Source organism: Dermacentor andersoni, chromosome 8 (genome assembly GCF_023375885.2).
Source record: "Dermacentor andersoni chromosome 8, qqDerAnde1_hic_scaffold, whole genome shotgun sequence".
Taxonomy (NCBI): domain Eukaryota; kingdom Metazoa; phylum Arthropoda; class Arachnida; order Ixodida; family Ixodidae; genus Dermacentor; species Dermacentor andersoni.
The window spans coordinates 3,424,578-3,451,097 of NC_092821.1; the positions used below are offsets into that span (position 1 = coordinate 3,424,578).

The window sequence follows — 26,520 nt, forward strand, 5'->3', positions numbered from 1 at the left end:
TGATCACCCTTGTTTATCAGTTTTTTTTTCGTCGGAGCCTTTTCAGGGTCGCGGTCGATGTTATTCACCCGACCTCTGGGAGCGCGCCAACCCAAGTTCTCTGTGCCGCCTGCAAGGCGGCGCGGTTCTCGCTGATTACGGCTTGACCAATCCACGCCGGACCGTGTGAAGTGAGTGCTCGAGCTAGCGCTTATATTTTCTTCTGAAGTAAATGGTATGTTGTGAAGGCACTCCAGGAGCCCATCCATAGATTTAGGTGACCGTATTTGCACTTGCTTCAGGACTTGCGTGTGCAGTCCGTGCATTATTAGTGCTACTACAGCAGAAGGCGGTAGCATAGGCTCGGCCAGCTTTAAAAGGCGGCGTTTGTCAAAGAAATACTCGATGAGGGAGCCTTGCTCGAATTTGAAATTAAGCGCGGCGTCCCATCTTTGCACTGGGTTGCTTCAGAATGTCGTCAAGAATTTTTCTTTCCCCTGATTCCAAGAGTTGCCAGCCTCTTGAATAATGTGCAAATGATACCACTTCCGTGCAACACCGCTTAAGTAACTACGCATGTTAGTAATCTTGTACTCATTAGAGTGCCAGTTGTTCTTCCCAGTGGCATATTCATAGAATTCAAGCCAACCTTCTGGACTTGAAGACATGCCGTCGAACGCATCGGGTTCTACAAATTTAGTCACTGGCTTCTCAGCGTTTAAACAGCTTATAAGCGATGTCACCAGTTGGTTTTGTTGCGCAATCTGTCCTTGTTATAGTCGAAGAGCTTTCAAAATGAGGCTCACCTCTTCCGTCGACGACTGTGATCCAGAGTCCTTGCGACGCATCGGTTGAAGAACTAATTCGTCGAAGATCGCCAGACGCAAGTTCACTTTCACAACACCCTTCTGACGTAGTTCAGCAGTGTCCATGGAAGCCTTCTTTAAAACCAGGTTCACGAGTTCTGCCGAGTTGAGTTCGCGAGGTAGTTCCACCGCTGGTTCATCTTCAGCTTGGTATCTCGAAAAGATGATCTTCTCTGCAGAGGTCTCCTCAAGGAAAAATGTCACCCACATGTTGGAGTCCGCTGTTGGCTGCGCCAAAATAATTTAGCATTCCTAGTTAAAGGACACAATAGACGGAAAGTATTGCTATGGAACTGGCGTCCATCTTGTCTACCACTTTATTCTAACTTCCTTCTTCTCTTCTCCTGAACCCAGGTTCCTGCGCTTCTTCATCTTCTATTCGAAGGCTCATACCGCTTCATTTCTTTCAAATAAACGTTGTTGAAAGTCAGCGCTTGCGGTGTCGTCTTCTCATCTCGTGTCTCGTCTACGTATTGTACTGTTAACACCAGGAACAAAAAAAGGCACCTTTCGATTCTTCTCGTCTGCACTCGTGGGCACGCAACAAATCGCGAGCAACAACGATAGTGGCCACGTTTACACTGATACATTAGCAGTGTACCCTATTCATATGCCGAGGCTTTTAACACAGCTAAGATATTCGCCCACCCTTAGTGGAAATGTGCCGCATTAGCGTACTAGTGAAGACAAATGCCGCAGTTTCTGCAGCATGCCCGTAATGTGTTTCTATGTCACTGGCCGCTAGGCATGCCCACCTCTGTTTCTGTCCCCTCAAAGCGGACATGGCTACGTTATTGTCGCCAACTTTCAAATATTTATGATATTATTCATTACTGATACGGAAGAAGCTGTTTCTATGCATGCAACGAGAATAAAAGAAATCGCGTTCGGCGCATTCGGATTGCTCTGCCGGACACCATTTCTGGTTTGGTATACCGCACTGTTCAGCAGCAGCTGCCCGCTTGTTGACATGGTGTCATCTCGCAGCAAACGCGAGATGAAAAAAAAAAAAAATAATAATATTTTTTTTTCTTTTCACAGGAAATTTAAACCACGTAATGATTGCACCCTTGAGTTTGCATCAATTTTATTTACGAAAACGTGCAATCATTATGCGAGTAAACACGGTATTCCCAATTAGAAGTCAGCACTTTTTGTTGTCTGTGTTATTTGTAGGTCTTATTTTCATTCAAGAAGTTGCACTGTCACCTTTAGTCATGCAGAACCAACCAACACAATCTTTGATGTTACTGAGTAAGGTACCCCTGCTACAATGATGCCCTATGGGTGCATGTTATGATTTTAATAAATAAATAAACTCAGTTAGGAGTAATACTTTCAAGAAGTACATTTGAATGCCTTTATAACAAAGAGCTTAGGGCCTCTGAAATCATTTGTTAAACAGGTCACTTCATTGCAAAGGCCGCTCATTGCACAGCTCACAATAAAGCTGGGGCAGAATTATTCCTTCGTTCACTCATTTCCTTGTGAAGGCACTCAACTGTACTTCCCTAAATGCACCAAGCACATACCAGACTTCTTGAAAAGCTTTTGTAGCACGTAATCGTCATGCTTCTGGCTCTGCTCTGGGTGGACTTCTGGCTTGTATGTTGCTTTCTTGACTACGTAGTTGATGCTCTCACCTTCCACGACTGCAGAAGAACAAAATATCACCAACACGACCTCATTTGATGGTGCTTATAAGAAAAAGTTCGTTATGTTTCAAACTCCTCATTAATTTCTCAAATTTAAATGAATTTAGGTTTAACCACATACGAAACAAAATACACAGTCACTATTACGACTGAAACAAACTCGAGTGGGCTCTCAAGCTTTGCCTCTATGGCGTGATGACAATGTAGTCAGGAATTTTCACTGCGTTATCAGTATACAAGCACACAGGATAAGCAGTTCACAGATCTGCATGGATAAAAAAGACGAAAGCATGTCTGTGCCTTGGACGGAGGTAACTGATGAGTTCACACTAATGCGGTATGCCTTTCATCAGTGCTTTCACTTGAGTGAAGCCCACCAGAAGCTTCTGATGCAAGCAACACATTAGCCTGCCACAGAAGGCTCAAACAAGTAGCAACCTTTAGTGTTTCAATACTGAAGTTCCTTCAATCACATGAAAAATGCATCTGTATGCTCATTGCACAGAAGATACAAGAACATACAGTCAAACCTCATTATGACAATGTTGCTTCTAATAACAACGAGCATAAAGAGATATACACAGTGCTTGTTCGTCCCTTGTTTTACATGCTATTATTAGATCATAAATAGCCAACTAGCCCGAATTTCAGCTGTAGTGTGGACACTGTTGTATCGGACACAAATACCTGTATCATATATTCTATTTTTGTTATAAGCATACAAGATAAGCATACTTGATAAAAATTTTTTTTTTAAAATTAGAATTAGGTCTATGTAAAAGAAAGGTAAGATGGGTGCCTCCAATGGCCCAGCAAAGAGTCTCCTGTGGATTTCGATGGCCCAAGAGAACAACATGAGAACAACACTAAACTGCATGTACACACTCCACCGCTGTGACTATGCAACCATGCAATGGGTGCTATCCCACGAGATTGATTCATTCTTCATTCAAGACAATTGTCTCGGGAGGCATAGAAAAAGGCACGGCAAGTGCCTGGCTAAGCTATGCCATCCAGACAACAGCCGCAGCAGTGCGATCATTTTCATATTGCTACACATCATACAATCACAATGAGGCGCATACCTCAATGCAAATATAGCAATTATTTTTTCTGCTCTTCAGAAGAATAAAAAGGACAACAAACAAACAATGTTACACATGTATCATATATTTCATAGCACATCACACACAGAAATGAAATCTATACTGTCGAACTTACTTATAACAATATTCAAGTGCCACAGAAATTCCATTGTTATAACCAATAATTGTTAAAACTGGGTTGCATGAAAAAAAAATCAAAATGGGGGAGTGCAGAACTGTTTAGAGAAACCTATAATGGTGGGGAGGTCAGTGCCCTTCCCCACCCCCTTCCTCTATCTGGCTGCCGATTCTGTTGACTCGTATAACTGTTTAACTCTGCTTCCTGCGCACTCCGATTGCATGCAACAAGTAGCCGCTGTTGGCGTTCACTACTACTATAACTGCAAAGCGAGATCACAGGTGGCAAGTGACATGCGAACTCCACTGAAGCAACGCTTTGGTGGCCTCAAAAGGGGCCTTTTAAAAAAATGTGAGAAGGTTGCCATGGCAGCCTCTCAGCTTGAGAAATCCAGCAGAAATGCTGTGGTGAGATCGCCCCAATGAGAAAGCGCCATGTTCATCAGCTTTGCTTGCTTTACACAAAGCTTGCCAACATCATTCTACAAGGCATCCAGGTGCTCCATGTAGTCCAGTGGAAAGTCCCTCGCAAAAACGAAGCCACTGGGGAGACTGAATCGTCCCCAGGGCCTCTTGCAAGAATAACGTTGAAGCAGCCTGCCCTACCACGTCGTCGTTGCCGCTATCACCGTCACTGCCACCATCGCTACCTGATGCAGGCACATTCGCAACGATTGCCTGATCAGTTAGAAGCACTTTGTTTCGTTTTTTTTTTTTCACCGGCAATGTCATGCATTGCCAATGTACAGCGATTGGATCTGCCACCTCCTGTTTCGGCGTCAAGTGAAATGAGGCAGAGAAACTACATGTCCAGGAATGACTTCAACACAACCAAAAAAGACAAGCACGAGCAGCTTAATCCGTTGGCAGAACTATGGAGTGTGCACAGCATGAGGGGCCAGTGAGCAATCTTGGAGGAGCGCCCAGAGCTGTCAGCGAAGTTGGCGTGGTCAATTTGCGTTGCGGAGGGTGGCGCGGTGTAATGCTATGGGCGCAGCCCAATCGTGTTTGGAAGGGGGGAATGGCAACAGGAAAGGTGTGCGAGGCTGGTGAAGTGGAGAAGGCGGGAAACCGTGGGGCAGCATGCAGCGGCTCAAATTTATTTTTCTTTTCAAGGATTTCGCATGCCATCACCTTTTCGTATGGACACCCTGTAGCCAGACTTCATCATTATAACCGATAATGTGGCATGAGGGCAGATGTTGACAGTTCAGCTGCTTCTCATTGTTATAACTGATATATTGTTAAAACTGGTATCGTTATAAGTGGGTTCGACTGTAATGCAACACACAGCACAAACCTAGCCCTTAGAAAGTAATATTACCTTAACTTGCTTCTTAAATTGTATTGGGGACATATCATTGTGTAAAAGGTTCAACATATTGGTGTATTCGTTAGGAGTTCTGGTATTAGCGATGGTAATTTCTGTAAGGCATAATTTGTAACTTAGAACGACAGAAAGCTGAGGCATGCAGACAGGACAGAAGAGGCGCATTTGTGTTGTCCACTTCTCTTGTGTTCTATCTGCACAACTCACCTTTTTTGCATAGTAATTTGTAAGTCATCTGGACTTGACTATTACATTTTTTCGTAGTTCGTATGGTGTCTGCGGCTTAACCTGATATTTTTCTTCAAACAGTGTTCAACTACTTCTGTGTTGGTGCATGATTTTCAATGATAGGTTTAGCGATTTTCAGTGACAATTTTAGATAGATTGGCATGTGGCTTGCGGACAGTGCCGCATATCTCACAATTGCTGAGGTTTTTTAGCGCACGAAAAGGGACGAAGGACAGTGGCAAGATGCGGACACAGCGCTAACTTCCAACAACTGTTTATAAATGGGACTGCACCCATGCTTTCTGCAGTGAAAAGCCAGATGCCCCAATCCTCCAGTCACAGTGCACGGTGATAGGAAGAAGTGCAGCGCAAACAACATGTGAGATTATTGAAGTGGCGAAGATGGCTAGTTTAGGGAGCGCTTGTGTTAGCGCGCCTTCAATCGATCTTTCAAAAAAAGAATTTGATTTTTTAAACGTGACGCAGGGGGTGGTCTGATCGAGATGACATTTTAATCTTGCAATTACAAAAAATTTTTTGGGCTATGCATGGTCGTTCTTTCATCTTTGATATCATCTTAACTTTCCATTACACATGTCTCGTTGCTCTCATTTGATTAAAAATCAGTACATATGCACATGCATACGGTGGTGTGTGTTACCTATATATATGTGTACCGCTTTGTGGAATAAAACAATTGTTGGAAGTTAGCGCTGTGTCCGCGTCTTGCCACTGTCTTTCGTCCTTCTTCGTGCGCTAAAAAACCTCAGTTATGGAATACCAACACACCCTAACCTACACTATCTCACAATATTTTCTTTTCTATGTGAAATGAAAAACAACTGTGGCATATCATTGCGATTTGTGAGTGTCGATGGTTTGTTCTGAAGCATTATCAGCTACAGCTTGAAAGTGAACCGGAAAGGCATAGCAACGAGACACCAGACAGCCATAGCGATCACTCCTCTGCCGCTGATTGACCACGTCGCCATACGGTTGCCACAAAAATGGGTCCGCCCGCACTTATCCTTTGTATAGCAGAGAAATTTTGCCATTAATAAGACAGCATCTCTGACATCATACGGTTGCTGCTTTTATGTGCAGCACCTGTTGGGTGAGTATTGGTGGGCTAAGGACATTTGGGTGAGTGCTTGGGCGGCAAGAAATGTTGACAGAGAAGATGCTCTCTTATAGGAAATGTATTTCATCTGTGAGCACTGAGAAAGTGAAATGAGCATAGAGGGGTGATATGCGAATATGAAATGAAAGTTCAATCACTGCTGCTTACTTCTGACACCAGTGACATCACAACAGAAAACAATGAGGAGAGATAGAAGAATTAGCCACTATTCAGATATAACAATCTTATGACAATCATTACTTATGTGTGTACTGATTCGGTGAGGCGCCAGATTTCCCAGACCTTAAAAATTCAGCAGAACTCCTCTTTCGCGCTTCCCTAAAAACACTCCGCACCGTCTAACACCAAGTGTTAAATTTCTCAGATGCTGAGCGGAAATAACCAACAACACAAGATCTCCTCAAGGACGGCAACCCAATGCTTTAGTAGGCTGTGCCCCAAATGCAGTGTACGTGCCACATTTTAATAAATGTCTTTCACCCCAACGCTTTAGCGAGCTGCACCATGAATACACTGGGTATGTATCACTCTTCTTTATTTCTTGGCGGTGATAAACTTTATTAGAAGGGGGAAGGGTAAAGAGGGACGTGGCTGAGGGTTAGGGCTCAAGTAAGGCCCTGGGCCTGCTTGGCCTTTTCCGCCCAGTCCACCAGTTCAAGTTGTCGGTCGACGTCCCCGGAACTGAGCCAGGCTGTCCAGTCAGTCTTGCTGCTGACAGGGGGATGAGAGAACGGGAGCGAGGTGCATTCCCACATTATGTGTGTTAGTGTTCCTGTTTCTGAACAGAGCCTACATTTGTCGCTTTCCCTGCCTCCTGTGATTTTGTTAATGTATTTTGGGTGTGGGTATGTATTTGTCTGAAGTCGCCGAAACGCGACCGCTTTGCGTTTTGTCGAGTTGCTTGGCCGGTGGTGGCAGCGCGCGACGCCTCAAGCGATACCGATGAGCTATTTCATAATAAGTCTCGCAGGGTTCCTCGTGTCTCTCCTCCCCATTCACGCTGTCCGCATCCGCGGACGAGGCTCGGCACGCGAGATCTCGAGCCAAACTGTGAGCCGACGCGTTGCCGGGCACAGCCGCGTGAGCGGGGGTCCACACGAGGGTTTTCAAGCCGCTTAGGGGGCGTCGTGTGAGGACATGGTACGCCTGTTTGCAAATTCTACCATGGACGAAATTGCCGATGGCCTGCTTGCTGTCGCTGATGACGGTATTCGCTTCCGCATGCATGGCCATGGCAATCGCGGTTTCCTCCGCTTCCACCACTCGGCCAGCCGAGTGGTGGAAGTATTGATGGAAGTGGTGGAGTATTTCTTTATTCGTACATGACCTGCAGTGCCATGAAGGCATTATTGGGGGGGGGGGGGGGGGGGGAGGTGCAACTTCCGTAAAACCCATCAACAGTGTTGCAGTGCACCACATCTGGTGGTGAATTCCAAGAGACAATGATTCTTGGAAATAAAGAATAATTAATTAGTCCTGGAAAGGTACAGCCTAACTTTAGGTGGATGGCCTTTACACAAGAGAACATAATGTGGGGCCTTCAGATAGTTGGATGAGCAGGTTCCCGTATCATTATGGAAGACTGAATAAAAGAGCTTAAGGTATGTGTAGCCTGCTTCATTGTTCAAACAAACGATTTCAACCAAGTTCTTTCTTCCTTCTTCTTTACACTTCCAAAACAGTCGTATCTTCCCAGGACAAATCTCGCCACAATGAATTTTTTTTCTAATGCATATGTACACCACAAAACAGATCCCACACAGAGCAAGCATATTCCAATACAATGGCAAAACATGTTTTTTTATTTATATGCTGCTTCTTTAATGTCAATGCTTACGTGTTTTAAGCTTTGTAACAAGAAGTCAAGGACATGTCCTGCACTTCTAACTGTGATATAAACATGTTCTGACCAAGAGCTATCCTCTGACAGGAGATAACACCTAAAAATTTTACTGATTGATTATTTCCTATTTCTTGGCAACTTAACAAATACATATCTATTATTTTGTTAATTTTCCTTGGAAAGCCAACAAGTACACATTTATTTATGTTCAGAGACATGCTATTAGTGACACACCATTTTTCTATGCATTTCATGTCAGCCACCACTGGAAAACAATCTGTCTCATCAGATACCCTTGCATACACTACATCATTATCCACAAACAATCATATTTGAGTTTCAATGCCATCACAATTATTATTAATAAAAACAAAAAAGAGAAGTGGCCCCAACATGGTGCCTTGCACCACACCAGATGTAACAGTAACATCATCCGAGAAACTCCCTTTCAAAACAACTATTTGCTTTCTAAACAATAAAATATGTTTGATCCAATTGTGTTGGTGCTTATGAGAGCAAGTTTCTCGAACAAAAGTGAGTGAGACAACATGTCATTTGCTTTTCTGAAATCCAGAAATAGACAATTCATTGACCTCTGTTGTAAAGACAATGAGTAATTTCATCAAAGAGTTTAATACTTGACTGGTGCAAGAAAGGCCTTTTCGAAACCCATGCTGGGTTAAACTCCATTGGGTTAGATACCCAATGGAGTTCAAATGATGAAATTAAGCCGAATACAAAATATGCTCGAGCAGCTTTCAACAGATGGGAGTAAGGAAAATAGGTCTATAATTTGAGACGGTGCTCTTGGAACTGCTCTTGAATATAGTGTACTGTAAAATTGGGAGCAGTGGGGCTGTGGCTAGGAGAGAGAAAACAACGACGAGAAAGAACAACTTTGTTTCGGTGCTCTGTCGGCTACACTACCTCTCGCTGCTCCAACGTTCTAGTCGTGAACGCTTACTGCTCAAAGTGCTTCGCAACATTTGGTGGAAGGTGCTGGTCTTTTTGCAAACCTGGAACTCCGAAGCTGGACAATCCCTGTCACATCTCCCATGCCTGAGGAGACTAGTCCTACCGCGCCACCCATGGCACCGCCTCCAGTCGTCTGTCCTGGTGCGCCACGCCAACGGGATTCTACCATATTCAATGGCACTGACGATCATGACGCAGAGGACTGGCTGTCATCATACAACCGAGTGAGTGCCCACAACAAATGGTCTGAAGCTGACAAGCTTGGTTACGTACCATTCTAGCTTTCCAGGGTCGCCCATCTTTGGTTCCGCAACCATGAGGCTGGCTTTTCCACCTGGACAGCATTTCGTACGGCACTTCAAGAAGTATTCGGTCGCCCTGCTGTGCGCAAACTTCAGGCTGAACAACAGCTTCGCTGTCGTGCCCAACAAAAGGGCGAAGCTTTTACGAGCTACATTGAAGATGTAGTTGACATCTGCCGGCATATCGACCCAGATATGACCGAAGATGACAAAGTCAAGAACATCTTGACAGGCATAGAAGATGACGCCTTCCAAATGCTCTTGGCAAGGAATCCTCAGACAGTCAACGACCTCCTAACGCTTTGCCAGAGCTATGAGGAGCTGCGCAAACAACGGTTTTCTACGCGCCAAGCACTCGCTCCGGACGTCGCGCTTTCAGCTCTGAGTGATGGTGTCACTTCTACTCCTTGCAGTTCAGAAATTTTCGATAGAATCAAGCAATTTGTACGAGAAGAAGTGGCGCGCCAACTCTCACTTCTGCCAGTCGCTCCAGCCTCAGAGCCGTGCTTGTCTCCAGATCTCCGTCACATGATACAAGAACAAGTCGCTAACGCAGTACCACTTGCTCATCAACCGCCTCCTACGCCTGTGCCACTTACGTACGCTGCCGTTGTCGCTGATCCAAGGCCTCCTTCTGCAGGTAATCAATCCAGACTTACCAGCGCCTTTCCCTCACCTCCGCAAGCAGCTGCAACATATTCTCCTGCCCCCCCAAGCAGCTACTGGCCGCTACAGCAGCCCGTGCGCCCACCTCGCCAATATTTCCAACAGTCTCCGCCCGCCGTTCTCAATCCATGGCGCACCCATGACGATCGGCCTATCTGTTATTCGTGCGGCCTACCCGGGCATGGTGCACGGCTTTGCCACCGGCGGGATTTGTATCCTTCGGATTCTCCGAGGCCACAAAGCAATGGTTTCGACTCTCCATCCCGTTCTGCTACTGCCGCTCAGCCCTTCGAAGCCTCGTCTCCTCTTTCCCGACCCTACAATACCCGTCGGTCTCCGTCTCCCCGTCGGCGTTCTCTGTCGCCGCTTATCCGTCGTCCTGAAGCTATCCGAGAGGAAAACTAAGGACCGCAGTTCCGGAGGAAAGAACTGCGATCTCAGCGAACTCCTCAAGACCTCATTTATTTCCTGCAAATGTCCTTGAAGTTTATGCAGAAGACATTGCCGTTCATGCGCTTGTAGACACGGGAGCAGCAATATCAGTGATTTCGGACCAACTTCGTCTTACCCTTAGAAAAGTCGCGACGACTTATTCAGCCATTTCATTACGTACAGCAAGCGCTGCGCCGATTGAACCCTTAGGGAAGTGTACCGTGCGTGTTGTTATAAGCGGTGCTTTATACCATATTGAGTTCGTTGTTCTGCCTCGCTGCTCCTATGCCATGATTTTAGGATGGGACTTTCTGTCCTCTCATCATGCCGTTATAGATTGTGCCCATGCTGAACTCGCGCTGTCGCCATTCGGCACCAGCGTTTTTGAAGATACTGATGACACTTCCGGTCGTGTGTTCGTCACCGCCGACACCGAGATTCCTCCATACTCTGCCGCACTTGTACCCGTTTCCTGCGTTGGGTTTTCCGACTCCACAGTTCTTTTCACGCCGTCTAAGCTTGTTGCTCGCCACCATCCTTTCTTGCTTCCTTTTACCCTTCTTGCCATTCGACAAGGTTCGAGCGCACTTTCTGTATCGAACCTGTTTCCTTGCCCTGCTAGGCTGCTCCACAATGAGTGTCTTGGTTATGCAGACGAAATCGAACCAAGCTTCCTTTACGATGTGCCTGACGACCCGGCTTCTCCTCCGGTTGACGCTCTGGCCCTTCAAGTTTCTCCTCCCACGCCGCCGTGTGACCCAATATTTTACCAGTGTATTGATCCCAACCTCACTCCAGCGCAGCACGCCCAGATCGTCCATCTTCTAGACCGCTTTCGCACGTCATTCGACCTACAACAATCTCACTTAGGCCGTACTTCCACTGTTGTCCATCACATCGACACCAGCAACCATGCGCCTTTACGCCACAGGCCGTATTGTGTATCCGCCATGGAGCGTAGCGTGATCGCTGAGCAAGTCGCAGACATGCTCCAACGCGGTGTCATACAACGTTCGCACAGTCCCTGGGCTTCTCCTGCAGTGCTGGTAAAAAAGAAAGATGGCACAATTCGCTTTTGCGTGGACTACCGGGCCTTAATAAGATCACACGCAAGGACGTTTATCCGTTACCCCGTATTGACGACGCGCTACACTGCCTCCAAGGTGCCGAATTCTACTCATCCTTAGACTTACGATCCGGGTACTGGCAAGTGCCAGTGGCTGAGTCAGACCATCCGAAAACGGCCTTCATCATACCTGACGGTTTATTTGAATTCACTGTGATGCCATTTGGCCTGTGTTATGCGCCTGCCACTTTTGAAAGAATGATGGACAACATCTTGCGCGGCCTCAAATGGCAGATATGCCTGTGTTATCTGGACGACATCGTTACCTTTTCACCAGACTTTCTTTCCCACTTACTTCGACTTGAACGCGTCCTAAAGTGCATCGCCGATGCTGGCCTCCAGCTTAACTTGAAGAAGTGTCACTTCGCTGCCCGGCAGCTGGTCATCCTCGGCCATGTCGTATCAAAAGAAGGTGTACTCCCTGATCCGGCGAAACTACAAGCTGTTGCCCAGTTTCCCCGACCAACGACATTGAAAGAACTGTGCAGCTTCATTGGATTAGCGTCATACTTTCGCCGTTTCATCCACAAATTTGCCACTATAATAGCACCTTTAACGCAGCTTCTTCATGGTGGCCACAACCTTTCAACCTGGTCACCGGATTGCGATGCCACCTTCACAAAGCTGCGTCGTCTCTTGACGTCACCACCAATCCTGCACCATTTCGACCCAAGTGCTCCAACTGAAATACACACGGATGCCAATGGTGTTGGCCTTGGGGTCGTTCTCGCTCAGAGAAAAGCTGGCTTCGATGAGTACGTCGTTGCCTTCACCAGTCATGCACTCACTAAACCTGAATCGAACTATTCTGTCACAGAAAAGGAAAGCCTGGCTATAATTTGGGCCATAACCAAATTCCGTCCGTATCTTTATGGCCGCCCGTTTGACGTCATAACTGATCACCATTCGCTGTGCTGGCTGTCGTCCTTAAAAGAACCGTCCGGTCGTCTTGCTCGATGGGCCCTTCGAGTGCAGGAGTACAACATTCGCGTGCTGTATCGTTCTGGCTGAAAACATTCGGATGCGGATGCCTTGTCTCGTTCGCCACTAACAGACGAGGCTAGCTTCCCGAAGGCCTCATTGTCTGAGTCTTCCCTTGCTGCCACGGACATTCTTCTGGAGCAGAAGAAAGACCCATGGATTGTGTCCATGCTGTGTTTTTTGTCCAGCCCATCGACACCCACTACCAATCGCGCATTACGTCGCCAAGCACATCACTTCTCCATTCGCGACGGGCTCTTGTACCGTCGCAATTACCTCCCGGACGGTCGCAAATGGTTGCTTGTCATCCCGCGACACCTGCGTTCGGATATTTGCACAGCGTTCCACGTCGATCCCCAGTGCGCGCATGCAGGGGTACTGAAGACATACGCGCGTCTACGCCTTCGTTACTACTGGCGGGGGATGTATCGATTCATCCATAATTATGTCCGCTCCTGTCTGGTTTGCCAACGCCGTAAAGACCCCCCTCGTCGTTCAACCGCCCCAATGCAGCCTTTGCCTTGCCCAGCACATGCTTTTGATCGTGTAGGCATCGACATTTATGGACCTCTGCCAACCACATCAGATGGCAATCGCTGGGTAATCGTGGCCATCGACCATCTTACGCGCCATGCGGAAACTTCCCCTTTGTCCGGCGCTTCTGCACGTGACGTCGCCTGGTTTCTCCTGCGCCACATCATCCTTCGCCACGGAGCTCCCAGAGAATTACTCAGTGACAGAGGCCGCGTCTTCCTCTCCAACGTCATCGAGACTCTCCTCAAAGATTGCCGTAATCATTCATTGCACCACTACTGGCACGACCGAGCGCTTTAATCGCACTCTTGGTGACATGCTGGCCATGTACGTTGCATCCGACCAAACCAAATGGGACCATGTTCTACCTTTTCTCACTTACGGTTACAACACCGACACGCAGACTACCACGGGATTTTCGCCCTTCTTTCTCTTGTACGGACACGAACCTTTTTCCACAATGGATACTATCCTTCCGTACCGCCCTGACTCCACGGAAACAACTACCCTATCCGAAGCTGCTGCACACGCAGAAGAGTGTCGCAAGCTTTCCCGTATATTTACGTCAGAAGACCAACAACACCAGAAGCACCATCGACAAAGTTCCAATGCTCCTGGCTCGCTAGTGTGGCTTTGGGTTCCAGCCTCTACCACTGGACTGTCACCGAAACTCGCGTCGAAGTACCAAGGCCCATACCGCGTGATCAACCAAACGTCTCCAGTAAACTATATTGTGGAACCCCTCGATCTACCTTTGGATCATCGCCGTCGTGGACGCGAAATTGTGCGTGCCCAGCGTCTCAAGCCCTACTATGATCCGCCTGTGCTGTCCTACCCGTAGGTCGCCGGGACGGCTTCCTTTTCCACGGGGGAGATAACTGTACAGTAAAATAAGGAGCAGTGGGGCTGTGGCTAGGAGAGAGACAACGACGACGAGAAAGAACAACCTTGTTTCGGTGCACGGTCGGCTACACTACCTCTCGCTGCTCCAACGTTCTAGTCGCGAACGCTTACTGCTCAAAGTGCTTCGCGACAATAGGTACAACATTAGCTAGTTTTCACTCATCAGGAAGTTTACTGTCTGGGAGCTGGAACTGTCTTCAATGAACCTCTTGGCAGCTTGGGTAACTGAGTATGATGCGCCACTGGATGTGAGGCAAGCAAGAGAACCAATTCTCAGTGTTTGCAGGCACCGGGGCACCATGCTTTTCATCTCAAAGGCCATGTGCGAACTTTTCAGGGGCAACACTAGATGTCATGGCCTGTCTAGAAAGAAGTGCAAGAAAAGAGCCCGATCGCCTCATGGTGCGTTGTAGCAAGTATGTGACGCCCCCTCGGGCATAATCATGGTTCGCCCGCCAAGCTCGGCGGCCTGCTATAGCTCAGCAGGCAACACTGGTCACCCGCACCACAATGTATAGGTCACAAAAACAGGAGATTAAGAGAGAGCTCATATTTGATAACTCGCGGGGCAGCTCACTATTATTCGAAGCTAGGACGGGGGTTTTGAGAACGAAAACATACAGGGCTAAATTTGAAGACGTGGACCTTCGGTGCACAGCTTGCGGAGCCGAAATGGAGACCACTGAGCATATAGTGCTGAGATGCACAGACCTTCGCCCGACCCTGGCAGAGGGAACAGTGGCAGATATGGAAGGGGCATTAGGTTTTCCCGGGGAACGAGGGCAAATAGACGAGAAAAGAGTGGCAGTAATGAAGGGGAGGCTAGAGGATTGGTGGAGGAAGTCAAGGGATAGATAATATCATAAATCGGGGAAATAGATAGAATGTTTCCTCTACTGAGGAGGGGAGTAAAGGAGGGGAGGGGAGGAGGGGAGTAAAAAAAACTAGGTTAAGGAAAAGAGGATATAAAAAAAGGAAAAAAAAAGAATACTAAAATAGGAGGGGGAGCAAAAGGCTAGCCGCCGCCCGTTACAAAGGGTATAGCCGCCATCCATCCATCCATCCATCCATCCATCCATAAACACCGACGAGCACGGCAGCTCGCCCATAGAGAAAGAAAAAAAAGTTGCTCGCCGGTCAGTAATCATTCAGCACCACCACGCTGCGGAGCGTACGTCTATCGGAGGGTGCCAGAAGCCCTCCCTTGTTCACGACCCAGGGTGGATCGTGACACTGACGAGGAAGATGGGATCCTCGTGACACTGACGAAGCTGGCGACGAGTACCTACGGAGCGTCCCACGCCGCCGCGAGTGGCGAAACACCGCCCCCGTTGCTGTCGCCATGCCGCTGTACGGAAGGCTCGAGCCGTTCGAGGGAGATGGGTCCGCCTGGCAAATTTACGAGGAGCAAGTCCACGTGTTCTTCCGGGCAAACGACACACCCGAGGCCAAACAGCGGGACATTTTCCTGGCCAGCTGCGGGACCCGCGTCTTCAGCCTCCTGCTCGATCTTCTCCAGCCAGCCACGCCACACGTTAAGATGCTGGGTGAGCTGCTTCCCATACTGCGCTCGCATTTTAACCCAGCACCGTCCACGCTAATGGAGCGTTTCCGCTTCAACAACCGGAGCCGCCGGGAAGGAGAGACCCTCGGGCAATTCGTTGCTGCGCTACGAGGGTTAGCGAGTGCCTGCGCCTTCGGGGACCAACTGGACTCGCTGCTCCGGGACCGTTTCGTCTGTGGAATCAACAACCCCACCATGCAGACGCGACTCCTGGAGCTTCCCGACCCGTCGCTGGACGACACCGTGAAGGCAGCGCTGGCAATGGAAGCTGCCGCCAAGGACGCCAGCGAGATTTCCCGTGCGTCTGGCTCACCGTCGGCGGAAGCGGCGGTCAACAAGTTCGTGACAAAGGGCAGTACCTGCGGTCGCTGTGGTAATGCCCACTCCCCTTCACAGTGCCAGTTCTCTCAAGCACAATGCTTTACGTGCAGGAAAACTGGGCACCTGGCACGTGTATGCCGAAGTGGGAGGACGAACAGCAAGCAGCAGCCGGATTCAAGCCCAGGTACAACACAAGCCCGCGGCCAGGGTAGCCGTCGCAAGGGTACGCGGCGGAGGCATGCGGCAGCAAGCTCAAGTTCTTTCGCGGCCAGGTTCCACGTCGTGGCCGAGGACCCGCCGATTTTCGACATGTGGCACACAGGCTTTGTACCGTTGTCTGTGCCGCCATACATGCTGACCGTCGAAATCTGCGGGCACCCCATTTCCATGGAGCTGGACACGGGGGCCAGCGTGTCTGTAATGGCCGGGAAGCTCTTCAAGCGGACTTTCCCCGGCGTGTCCGTCGAGACTTCGGGCGTGATGCTGCGCAGCTACTCCGGGCAACTCTCCCAGGTCCAGGGTCAGGCACAGGTCAGCGTTCGCTTTGGCGACAGGGAGGCAACCCTTCCCCTTTACTTAACGAAGGGGTCGTCGCCGACGCTGCTGGGCCGAAACTGGATTCATGCATTGGGCCTTCATCTGCCAGAGTACCAGGAAACCAACCTGCATGTGGTGCAAGACGTCCCCAGCCTCCTGACCGAGTTCAAGTCTCTGTTCCAGCCAGGGGTGGGTTCATTTGCCGGCACGACGGCTGGCATCTATGTACCTGAGGGAGCCCGGCCACGTTTTTTCAAGCCTCGCCCACTGCCGTTCGCCCTGAAGGACGGGGTTACCCAGGAGCTGCAACGGTTGCAGCGAGAGGGCATCCTGGTGCCCGTAAGGACATCTGAATGGGCCGCTCCCCTCGTGCCAGTCCTCAAGCGAGATGGCAGTGTCAGAATCTGCGGGGATTTCAAAGTTACCATCAACCCCGCCGCTACCGTCGAGAAGTACCCGCTGCCCCGGATTGAAGATCTCTGGTCAGCATTGTCCGGTGGACAGAAGTTTACCAAGCTCGACCTCAGAGATGCTTACCAGCAGCTGGTGCTCCAGGATGCCTCCCGGAAGTATGTCACTATATCGACAACTTTGGGACTCTTTCAGTACACGCGCTTACCGTTTGGCGTGGCCTCAGCCCCAGCCATATTCCAGAGGGAGATGGACAACCTCTTCAGGGGCATGAGGCACGTGGCGGTGTACTTGGACGACATCCTGGTTACTGGCAGCGACGACGGGGACCACCTGCAGAACCTGCACAACGTCTTGGCACGACTACAGGACGCCGGCCTCAAGGTCAAGCTGGAAAAGTGTGTTTTCCTAGCCCCCAGCATTGAGCACTTGGGACATATCATTTCCCAGGCAGGCCTAGCCCCGGCTCCCCGCAAAGTTGATGCGGTGCTCAAGGCACCTAAGCCCCAGAACAAAGAGCTTCAGAGCTACCTGGGCCTCATCAACTTCTACAGCAGTTTTCTGCCGAACCAAGATTATGTCCGAGGGGGCGTCACATACTTGCTACAAGCAGCCTCCCATTTAGCTCCAAGCTTCTTGTCTTGCGGGGAGTAATGGAACATCGTCGCGGCCACTGGTGTTTGTGCAGCCTACGGCTGCACAGAACGTTGGCGTGATCGGCCCACCACTTAAATTGATGCTGCGCACATCAACTACCACTCTACATACACACAAAGGAATGTAGGCTCGAGCGAGGCAGATTATGATGGCACGCACGCAGAAACAAGCGCAGTCTGGCACGTTCGCGGAGACTGCGAAGGAGCGGAACACCAGTGCTGACGTCACTACACTGCGGTTTCCGGTCTCCGCTCGCATTGTCAGCGTCAACAGCCTCACATGGAGCTCGACAGGGGGCGGAGCGAGAGCGCAATTTTAACCAGCGATTACGTCGTTCCTAAGTGAAAAATCCCGCCCAAAATTTTACGTGCATGGCTTATGATGAGCGTGATCTGAAGTGAAGGCGCGACAATGACGGTGGACGAACAGTGAACACACACACACACAGGCGCCCTGTGTGTTTTCCCTCTTCGTCCACCGTTGTCGTCGCGCCTTCACTTGTTCGTCTGCCTTCATGGCTAATATATTGTGTGCTGAATGCTGCTTTGTGTCGGCTTGACCAGTGGCAAGCCGAAGCCGATGTTAAGGTCTGCACCGACCGTGCAAGTTTTGTTTATTGCAACAGCAATTATACAGACACTCGAAACATGTTACAACCACCATCATGTTGTCATATTGTGACAACATGATGGTGGTGCAACATGAGGTGCATGCATGGCCCAGGCGTGCAGGGTTAGGTCTCCAGAGACGCATAGTGTGTTTGGCTGTAAAAGTGACGAAGCCAAATAAATGCTGTCATAAAATGCTCAGTCGACTTTGCCAAAACCAGGGCAGCATTCAGGCTTCTGCTGCTGGCACAAGCATTGTGAGCACACATTAGCATTCCAGCTGAGCAGCTGTGTCCATAACACACCATGGTGCCTGAGTGGAGCAAACATCAAAGCTCAAGCTAAATCTATTTAATCCTCACTCGGCGCTGACAAACGCCAACTGAAAATGATTGGTCTCCTCTCGTGCATCATCCAGGTGCAATGCCTGTAAAGCCACTGCGAGTGTTCATTACCACGCCATAGTTGTGACACGTAGGGTACCTGCTAGGGCACAGTTGCTGTGGCACAGGTACTGCATCACGTCATGTCGCCTCTGCGTATTACCACACCATGCGAAGAGCTTGAGCGCAACACTAGATTATGCTTATTCAAAAGAATAGCGCAACGTAGCAGGGACAAAGACAGAGAAGACGACAGGACGAGCACTAAACATCAACTGGTTTTTTACTGCGAGTGAAGGTACATATATACATTTCGTTGGTGCATGCGCACACAGTGTTACAACAGTACAATCTCATTCTAATCAAAATGTGGCAGACTGTTCTGTAAGTACATTTTTTCTTTTTTGGACAAGGCAAATGAAGCCGTGCTGACACAGTAATCACCTTCCCTGTCAATGTGATATGCCTTACAAATCTCGCTCCCCCACCTTGTGCCTCCCCTACCAAGCACACACATGGTGTCAAACGCAGGCACGCACCCGCATCGCTTACAGTGCATGGCCAAATGGCCGCCCCCCGCTAATGAATCTACCAGTGTTCGGTGCTCTCGTAGCCGTTCATTTAGGCAGCGGCCAGTCTGCCCCACGTAGCATCTACCGCATGAGAGAGGTATGCGGTATACGACCCCAACAATGCAGGGTACAAACATGCATGCATGTTTTATGGTGCAGACCGGTTTTTTCTTCTCGTTTACGGCTTTGCACACGCGCACCAGCTTTTCGGGGGCAGTGAACATCACGTCCACGCCGCACTTCTCTCCAACTTTTCTCAGCCGGTGCGATAGCTGGTGCACGTACGGTATAGCTGTACGTTTCAGCTTCTTGCAGCTTTTTTCGGCTGCTACGCCAGGGCGTCCACCTGCTCTGATTTCTTTCAGGAGGCATTCCGCCACAGCCGTCACGATCTCTTTCGGAAAACCGGCGTTCTGCAACCGGAGAACTTGCATCTGCAAGCTAACCTCAATATTATGGTGGCAGGACTTTTCGAGAGCACCACGCAGGCAATTTTTTGCAATGCCCCTCCTAACCAATTTTGAAAAACAAAAACAAAAAAAGTACTTACAGAACAGTCTGCCACATTTTGATTAGAATGAGATTGTACTGTTTTAACACTGTGTGCGGATGCACCAACGAAATGTATATATGTACCTTCGCTCGCAGTAAAAAACCAGTTGACGCTTAGCGCTCGTCCTGTCGTATTCTCTGTCGTTGTCCCTGCTACTTTGCGCTATTCTTTTGAATAATCATGACACACCAACTAGCCCAGCTTTCTGCTTTGATCACTTAGATTATGCTGTCGCTTCCAGTGCTTTTCCTTTGGGCAAAACTGCCAATATTATTTGTCCGTGATATATGCTTTCCCATAATGCAGTTGCCAACAATATTCTGTCTTTGCCACCATTGTGGTCATCACATTTGTGAGTGTCTTAGTGGAATGCTGCAAGCTTCTGATTTGGTCGGTGATGTATGTAAGGGAACGCATTTAAACAACAGTAACAAGAAATATTCCTACATGCTGGCATTGAGCAAAAAACTTTCTGCAATGAACATTGTTTGAAACACAGTAAAACACTGGGAGCTACTGAAGTAATGGAGGCAAAACATGTAAGACATCACCCATGTACTATCCCTAGACTCTTAAAATATCATCCACATTTAGTTTTTGCAGGAGCAGGCTGTCAAGTTGCGGTAGAAAAACATGTTTGCGGTTTGCAAAAAACATCTGGCTAGAGCTTCTTGCAGAGCAACTGGAAAGTATGTGTCTTCTGAACTGCTCCTTGAAAATGTGAGCACTGGGAGGTCAACAAAGCCTGAAGATAGTGAGCCGGCTGGACAGAATTATCTACTTCCTTTCATGCTGTCAGCAACTCTGGCTCTGCATTAATTTTATCCTCATTTCAAGGTATAATTATTTTTCGATAAACCCAAGTGGTGTGTGTATCACCCAAGTCGCCTGTATCCCCTGCCAAAGAAAGCAATGAAGTAAACTCACTGCTGTTGCTGAGTTGTTTGTCACGTGATTTCTTGGCCGGCCCCTGGCCAATTCTCTGGCTCAGTCGTCTTGCCAGCTCGCGCATCTGCCGAATTTTCTTTTCGCTCAGAAGCTGAGCATAACCTTGAGAGTCCGAAGCACATGGCAAACCTCCAGATGGGCTGCTGCTCGCACAACAATCTGCTTTCATGCCAACTTCACCAGCAGTGTGTGCTTTCTTCATGGTGTCAACAGCCACTGCTGCTGCAGGCCGCTCGCTTCTACTACTGCTGGGATGCAAGCTGAGCATGCTTTCACATCCTTCCTTCCTCGAGGAGTCCAACATTCTCTTTTTCCTCTTGAGCCGGATGTCTGAGCCAGTGCCAGCAAAGATAGCACTCGTCTCAGTGCGCTTCTTTTTGCCGTCGTCAGCAAGTGTGAAAAGCTCATGCAGGTCATTGGTCTTGAAAAAGCGTCGCTGCTTTGGGTCCTTCAGCACACGGTTTGTCAGGAACTGCTTGAAGATTTGCCTGCAAAAAATGGCATGAAGTGAATGTCACACAAGAACACCACAGCCACAAGTTTTGCAAGGGAGCTGTTAGCAGACAGCAAAAAAAGCCCATCTAAGTGTATTAGGGTAGAAGGTAAAGTAGAAGAAAATGATTGACTTTATCAAAGACAAAAGCAATAAACATGCAATATGTTATTGAACTGGAATCAAGAGAGAGGGTAATTCACAAAAGCTAGCAATTGAGTCTGATGAAAAGAGCCTGCGGAAACCATGCTGTGCGAGTGCCTAGAAATTATTGTTTTCTAGCAAAGTAACAAGGTAAGAATATAAGATATGATCCATTATTTTTCATAGTATGGATGTGAGAGAAATCAGGCGATAGTTATTTGGATCGGAAAACAGAAAAGAATCACTTTCCTTATAAGTTAGTTGTCGGGAAGGAAACTATAATGGAGGGACTGTACACTCAAATACAATGGAAGATTATTCCAAAATGTTTTCAATAAATTTCACATGAAGATAATTTTTTTCAATTTGTTGACAATTGACCAAATTTTTATAACAGATTTACAGATTGGGTTCATCAACTAAAGATATGGTATTGTGGAGCTCCCATTACAAAACTTTCTTGGGACTAGACAACAACGCATAATCAAGGCGCTGTATAGTACTGCCAACAGAAGTTGCCTAAATACAGTTTCGCATGAAAGAATGGCAAGGATCTTAAATTTAAGCTACAGGCTAATACTCTGCAGGACTTGGAAACAGAAAGGCTTTATAGAATTCATTTATGTATATAAATACCCACCTGCGGCAAGCTGTCTTTTCATCCACTTTTAATTTCACTAATTTCCAATTTTAATTCCACTAATTTCCACTAAGTGAGTACACTAAGACGACACCACCTTAGTGTACTCAGGGGACTCACTCTCATCATTACAAGGCGCTATATTTAGTGAACTGCTAAAAGTAGCTAAATGGTTTTCACAAAATAGACCAGCCCTAAATACTGATAAAACTAAGTATACCATATTTCACTCTAACAGGAAAATACTAGACTACAGTGGATTCCCTTTGACTCTAGCGAACCAAACTCTGGATCGCGTTGATTCATTGAAATATTTAGGTGTTACTTTAGACAGTCACTTGCACAGGAGAGAACAAATTAGCGTTGTCTGTAGAAAACTCGCTTTCAGCTGTTACACACTGGCCCGTGCCCGGCAATATTTTCCTCGTGTTTTGCTTCGTTGAATATACTTTTATTTGTTTCATTCTCACATGAGCGATTGTTGTGAAATATGGGGCTTAACATATAAAACTTACTTAACACCTATAGTGCAGTTGCAAAAACGCGCCCTAAGAATAATAACATTTTCCTCAATTCATCACCCAAGAAGCGTTCTGTTTACTGACCTTCATATTATTTCTTTCACGGCGTTAAGAAATTATAAGATCACTTTAGTTCACAAAATACTCAACACCAACTTTCCTTTACCCAACTCCATATTTAACTTCCCACGTGCAAACACCAGGCAAGCAACTAACTTTAGCTTAAACCTTCCTAATTGCAGCAATGTCTACGGTGAATTAGTATTAGAGTTCTTTGGCACTATAACTTAGAACACTGTGCCTGTGGAAATAAAAGTAACCAGAAATTTTGATCTTGTTTGTGAACACTTCTTCTTGTCTAGCCAAACGTAATAGTTCTTCCTTAAAAAAAAGAAAAAAAGAAAAAGTACTTGTTCATGTAAATAATGCTCTTACTCATTGAGCAGATATATACGTGGTTGACCTGTATATGTACTTCTGCGTATTGGACTAGCTGCTAGCCACATAGGCTATTGGTCCAACTATGTTGTATGCATCCCTTGAATTGTTTAAATAAAGCTCACTTTTTGATTGATTGATTTATTGAATTTGTCGTTTCATTAATTCATTTAGTAAGTACAAGTAATCTCTCCTGTGTTGTCCATGGTGTCTTTGCTGGCTTATGATATTATTAATAAATAAAGGGCCCCTCAATTAACCCTCTGTCTTCTCGTTCATTACATAACAAGGCAGAGGCGTAGCCAGGGGCTCCAGCCCATCCAACCCCTCCCCCCCTCCCGAAATTTTTTCGTGCTGTCGTGCGTCGCCGACCAAAACAATCCCTGGCGCTGGAAATCGTGCTGGATTTGATCTAGAATGTCCTTTTCATGCTCAAAATGACATTTCCACGCAAACCTTGCGAAGTCAGGCTGGATTTTGCAGCAACGCCCATGCACAGGGAGTCACATATCACAACGTAAGGAGCCCCATCCAAGCAATGACAATGGTATATGACAATGACAATGGTATATAGGGTCAGCACAATGCGTTGGCGGGCTAGTTGGTGCGAATCCATGAATACTTTGTTTAATGCAAAACAACAGACACAAGAAAGACGACCCCCCCCCCCCCCCCCCCCTTAGGACAGGGCGCTACTCTCAACTGACATTTTATTGCGTCACTCTTTTATGGACAGCTGAAACTAGAGAAAAATGCACAGTGAGCACCAAGTGGTGGAACCACCAACATCCGATCACAAGAGCACACTTATCCAGTCCGTAACCCTTAATGACCATCGGTTATCTTCCCTCCTCATTACATGTCCTGCGCATGCCCATTTCCTTTTCTTGATTTCTACTAAGATGCCATTAACTCGCGTTTGTTCCCTCACCCAATCTGCTCTTTTCTTATCCCTTAATTGCACTGGAATGATATTTTGGCCGATGGAGATGCAAACAACTCGTATAAACACTTTATAACAACATTTAAAGAACTTTGAATCGTTTCCTCTCAAGATATATCACAGACCAAAGAAATCTCGGAAACCATGGATAACAAACTATCTAAAGCGACAGATAAACCATAAAAATAAACTTTACCAGCAGTTTGTTAAAACACGTAATGCGGACTTATGGACTGAATACAAGACTGTTAGAAATAAGTTGAATAAAGAAAAGGAAAGGGCAAAAAGGGACTACTACTACCACATATTCGATCCACAAAGTCCAGAGCGACGTAATGCCATGTGGAACAAACTAAATGAAGTACTGAATAAAGGAGCCACTCCCACTAAAATCGAAAATCTGGAAATAGACGGAAAAAGGTTAAACGGAACTGAGCTTGCAGAGCAATTCAACGATTTCTTTGTGAAAATAGGAAATGCCAGCCACAGCGCACAAACAACAACCGGCATAAATCCGATGCCCAACACGCTTTTTCTTAAACCAACTTCCAGTTCTGAAGTAATTACACTATTCAGTAGAATAAAAAATAGTCGCAGCTGTGATTCTGATGGCATAGAAATGCGACCAATAAAGTATGTATTAGATATCATAGCGGAAGTACTAACACATATCTACAACTTGGTGTTATCAACAGGCATTTTTCCAACGCTCATGCAAATAGCAAAAGTTGCCGCAATATACAAAACAGGAGACAAAAACAATTTAAGCAATTATCGCCCAATATCCATACTCTCCATTTTCTCGAAATGCCTTGAAAAAATAATAAACGATAGAATTGATACCTTCTCTAGAAAGTACGATCTTATTACCGAACGTCAGTATGGTTTCAGAAAGAAACGTTCAACTGAGAGCACTCTGTTAGCCCAAAAAGAAATCATATTATACAATATCGAAAACAGGCTTTTGACACTTGCATTAAATTTGGACTTCAGTAAGGCGTTTGATCGCGTAAGTCATGAATTATTATTAAATAAATTAAAATGCTATGGATTTAGAGGAATCTCACTCAAACTTGTTCAGTCGTATTTGAGTGCGCGGTCTCAGTACGTTGAAATAAATGGCTTTAAATCACGCACACAACCAATTAAAACCGGGGTGCCACAAGGCAGCATTCTAGGGCTTGTATTATTTTTATATTACATCAATGACATAATCAACATCGACGAAGATTGCAAATTTACAATTTATGCTGATGATTGCACACTATTTTTTACTGGAAGAAAGTTAGGTACTCTCGAGGCACTAGCAGCAAGCACCTGTTATAAGCTTCGCGATTGGTGCACTAAAAACAATTTAACGGTAAATGAAACAAAAACAAAATGTGTCCTTTTTCAAGCCCTTGGCACATCCCTACAGTTACCTCCCCATATTACCCTAGGCCCATACAAAATTTCAGTAACCAAATCAATTAAGACGCTTGGAGTAATTTTTAATGAACATGTATCTTGGCATGAGCAAATAGATCAGATTAGCTTAAAGCTGAGACGCGTGGTTGGTGCTTTAAATCGTTGTCGATATCTTTTGCCTCTCACCATAAAGCGACTTATTTATCAAGCTCTCTTCCATGCTCACTTGAACTACTGTGCTTTAATATGGGGAAACACTACGTTAACCAATTTGAATAAGCTAAAAATACTTCAGAAAAGAGCTATTAGGGCAATGGAGAACATACCATACCTTGAACACACCAGCCATCTTTTTCTTAAGCATAAAATTGTCACGGCGAACAATATATACAAATGCAGGCTGCTACAATCCTACATTAGTGCAACTCGCGGGAAGCTTGACACATTTCTCATACTTGCAAATCTTGAACCTACTCAATGTATTTACTTCCATCGGTATAAACCCCCCTGGAAAACTCTATTCTCACGCACTATTTACGGAACGCAAAGGCTTAGCTACACATTACCAAGCACTCTTAACGCATATGAGCAGCAAGACATCGAAATCAAAACACTAAAACCCACCAATGTAGTTAGCTTGTTTCTGTAACTGCACATTCCTTAAATTGTATTGCATTATATCATTGTTTTCACTAAGCATAGAAGTACGATGCCAATTTGTCTCCTCTTGCTTTATTATATGCAAAAATGACCCTATATGTACAATTTTTCCTACTGGTGTATAATAATTATTGCTTTCGCTTGAGTGTTTACCCTGTCACTTTAATTATTCACTTTTTGCTTGTATAATTCTCTTTTTGCTTGTATATTTACCCTGTCATTGCTCCTACAGGGTGGACGGTGCTTAGTCAAGCTGCAGTATCCCCAGCTTTTTCGCCGTCTCCCCTTTTTCACAGATGTTTTTGTTTGGTGAAAATAAAACACTGACTGACTGACTGACTGACTGACACCTATCATTCTTCTTTCCATAGCTCGTTGCGTCGTCCTCAATTTAAGTAGAACCCTTTTCGTAAGCCTCCACGTTTCTGCCCCGTAGCTGAGTACTGGTAAGACACAGCTGTTATAAACTTTTCTCTTGAGGGATAATGGCACCCTGCTGTTCATGATCTGAGAATGCCTGCCAAACGCACCCCAGC

General features: G+C 46.7%; 1 protein-coding gene across 3 annotated transcripts in view; it reads right to left on the reverse strand.

Moving 5' to 3' along the window:
• Positions 1–26,520, reverse strand: part of LOC126526682 (DNA excision repair protein ERCC-6-like) — a 332,661-nt gene that overhangs the window by 46,133 nt on the left and 260,008 nt on the right. For all 3 annotated transcript variants that reach the window (XM_055068344.2, XM_055068345.2, XM_050174540.3), the window contains 2 exons: positions 20,718–21,226; positions 2,378–2,497 (listed from right to left, as the gene is read on the reverse strand). In XM_055068344.2, the coding sequence (XP_054924319.2) occupies positions 2,378–2,497; positions 20,718–21,226 (629 nt within the window). The remainder of the gene's footprint in view (positions 1–2,377; positions 2,498–20,717; positions 21,227–26,520) is intronic.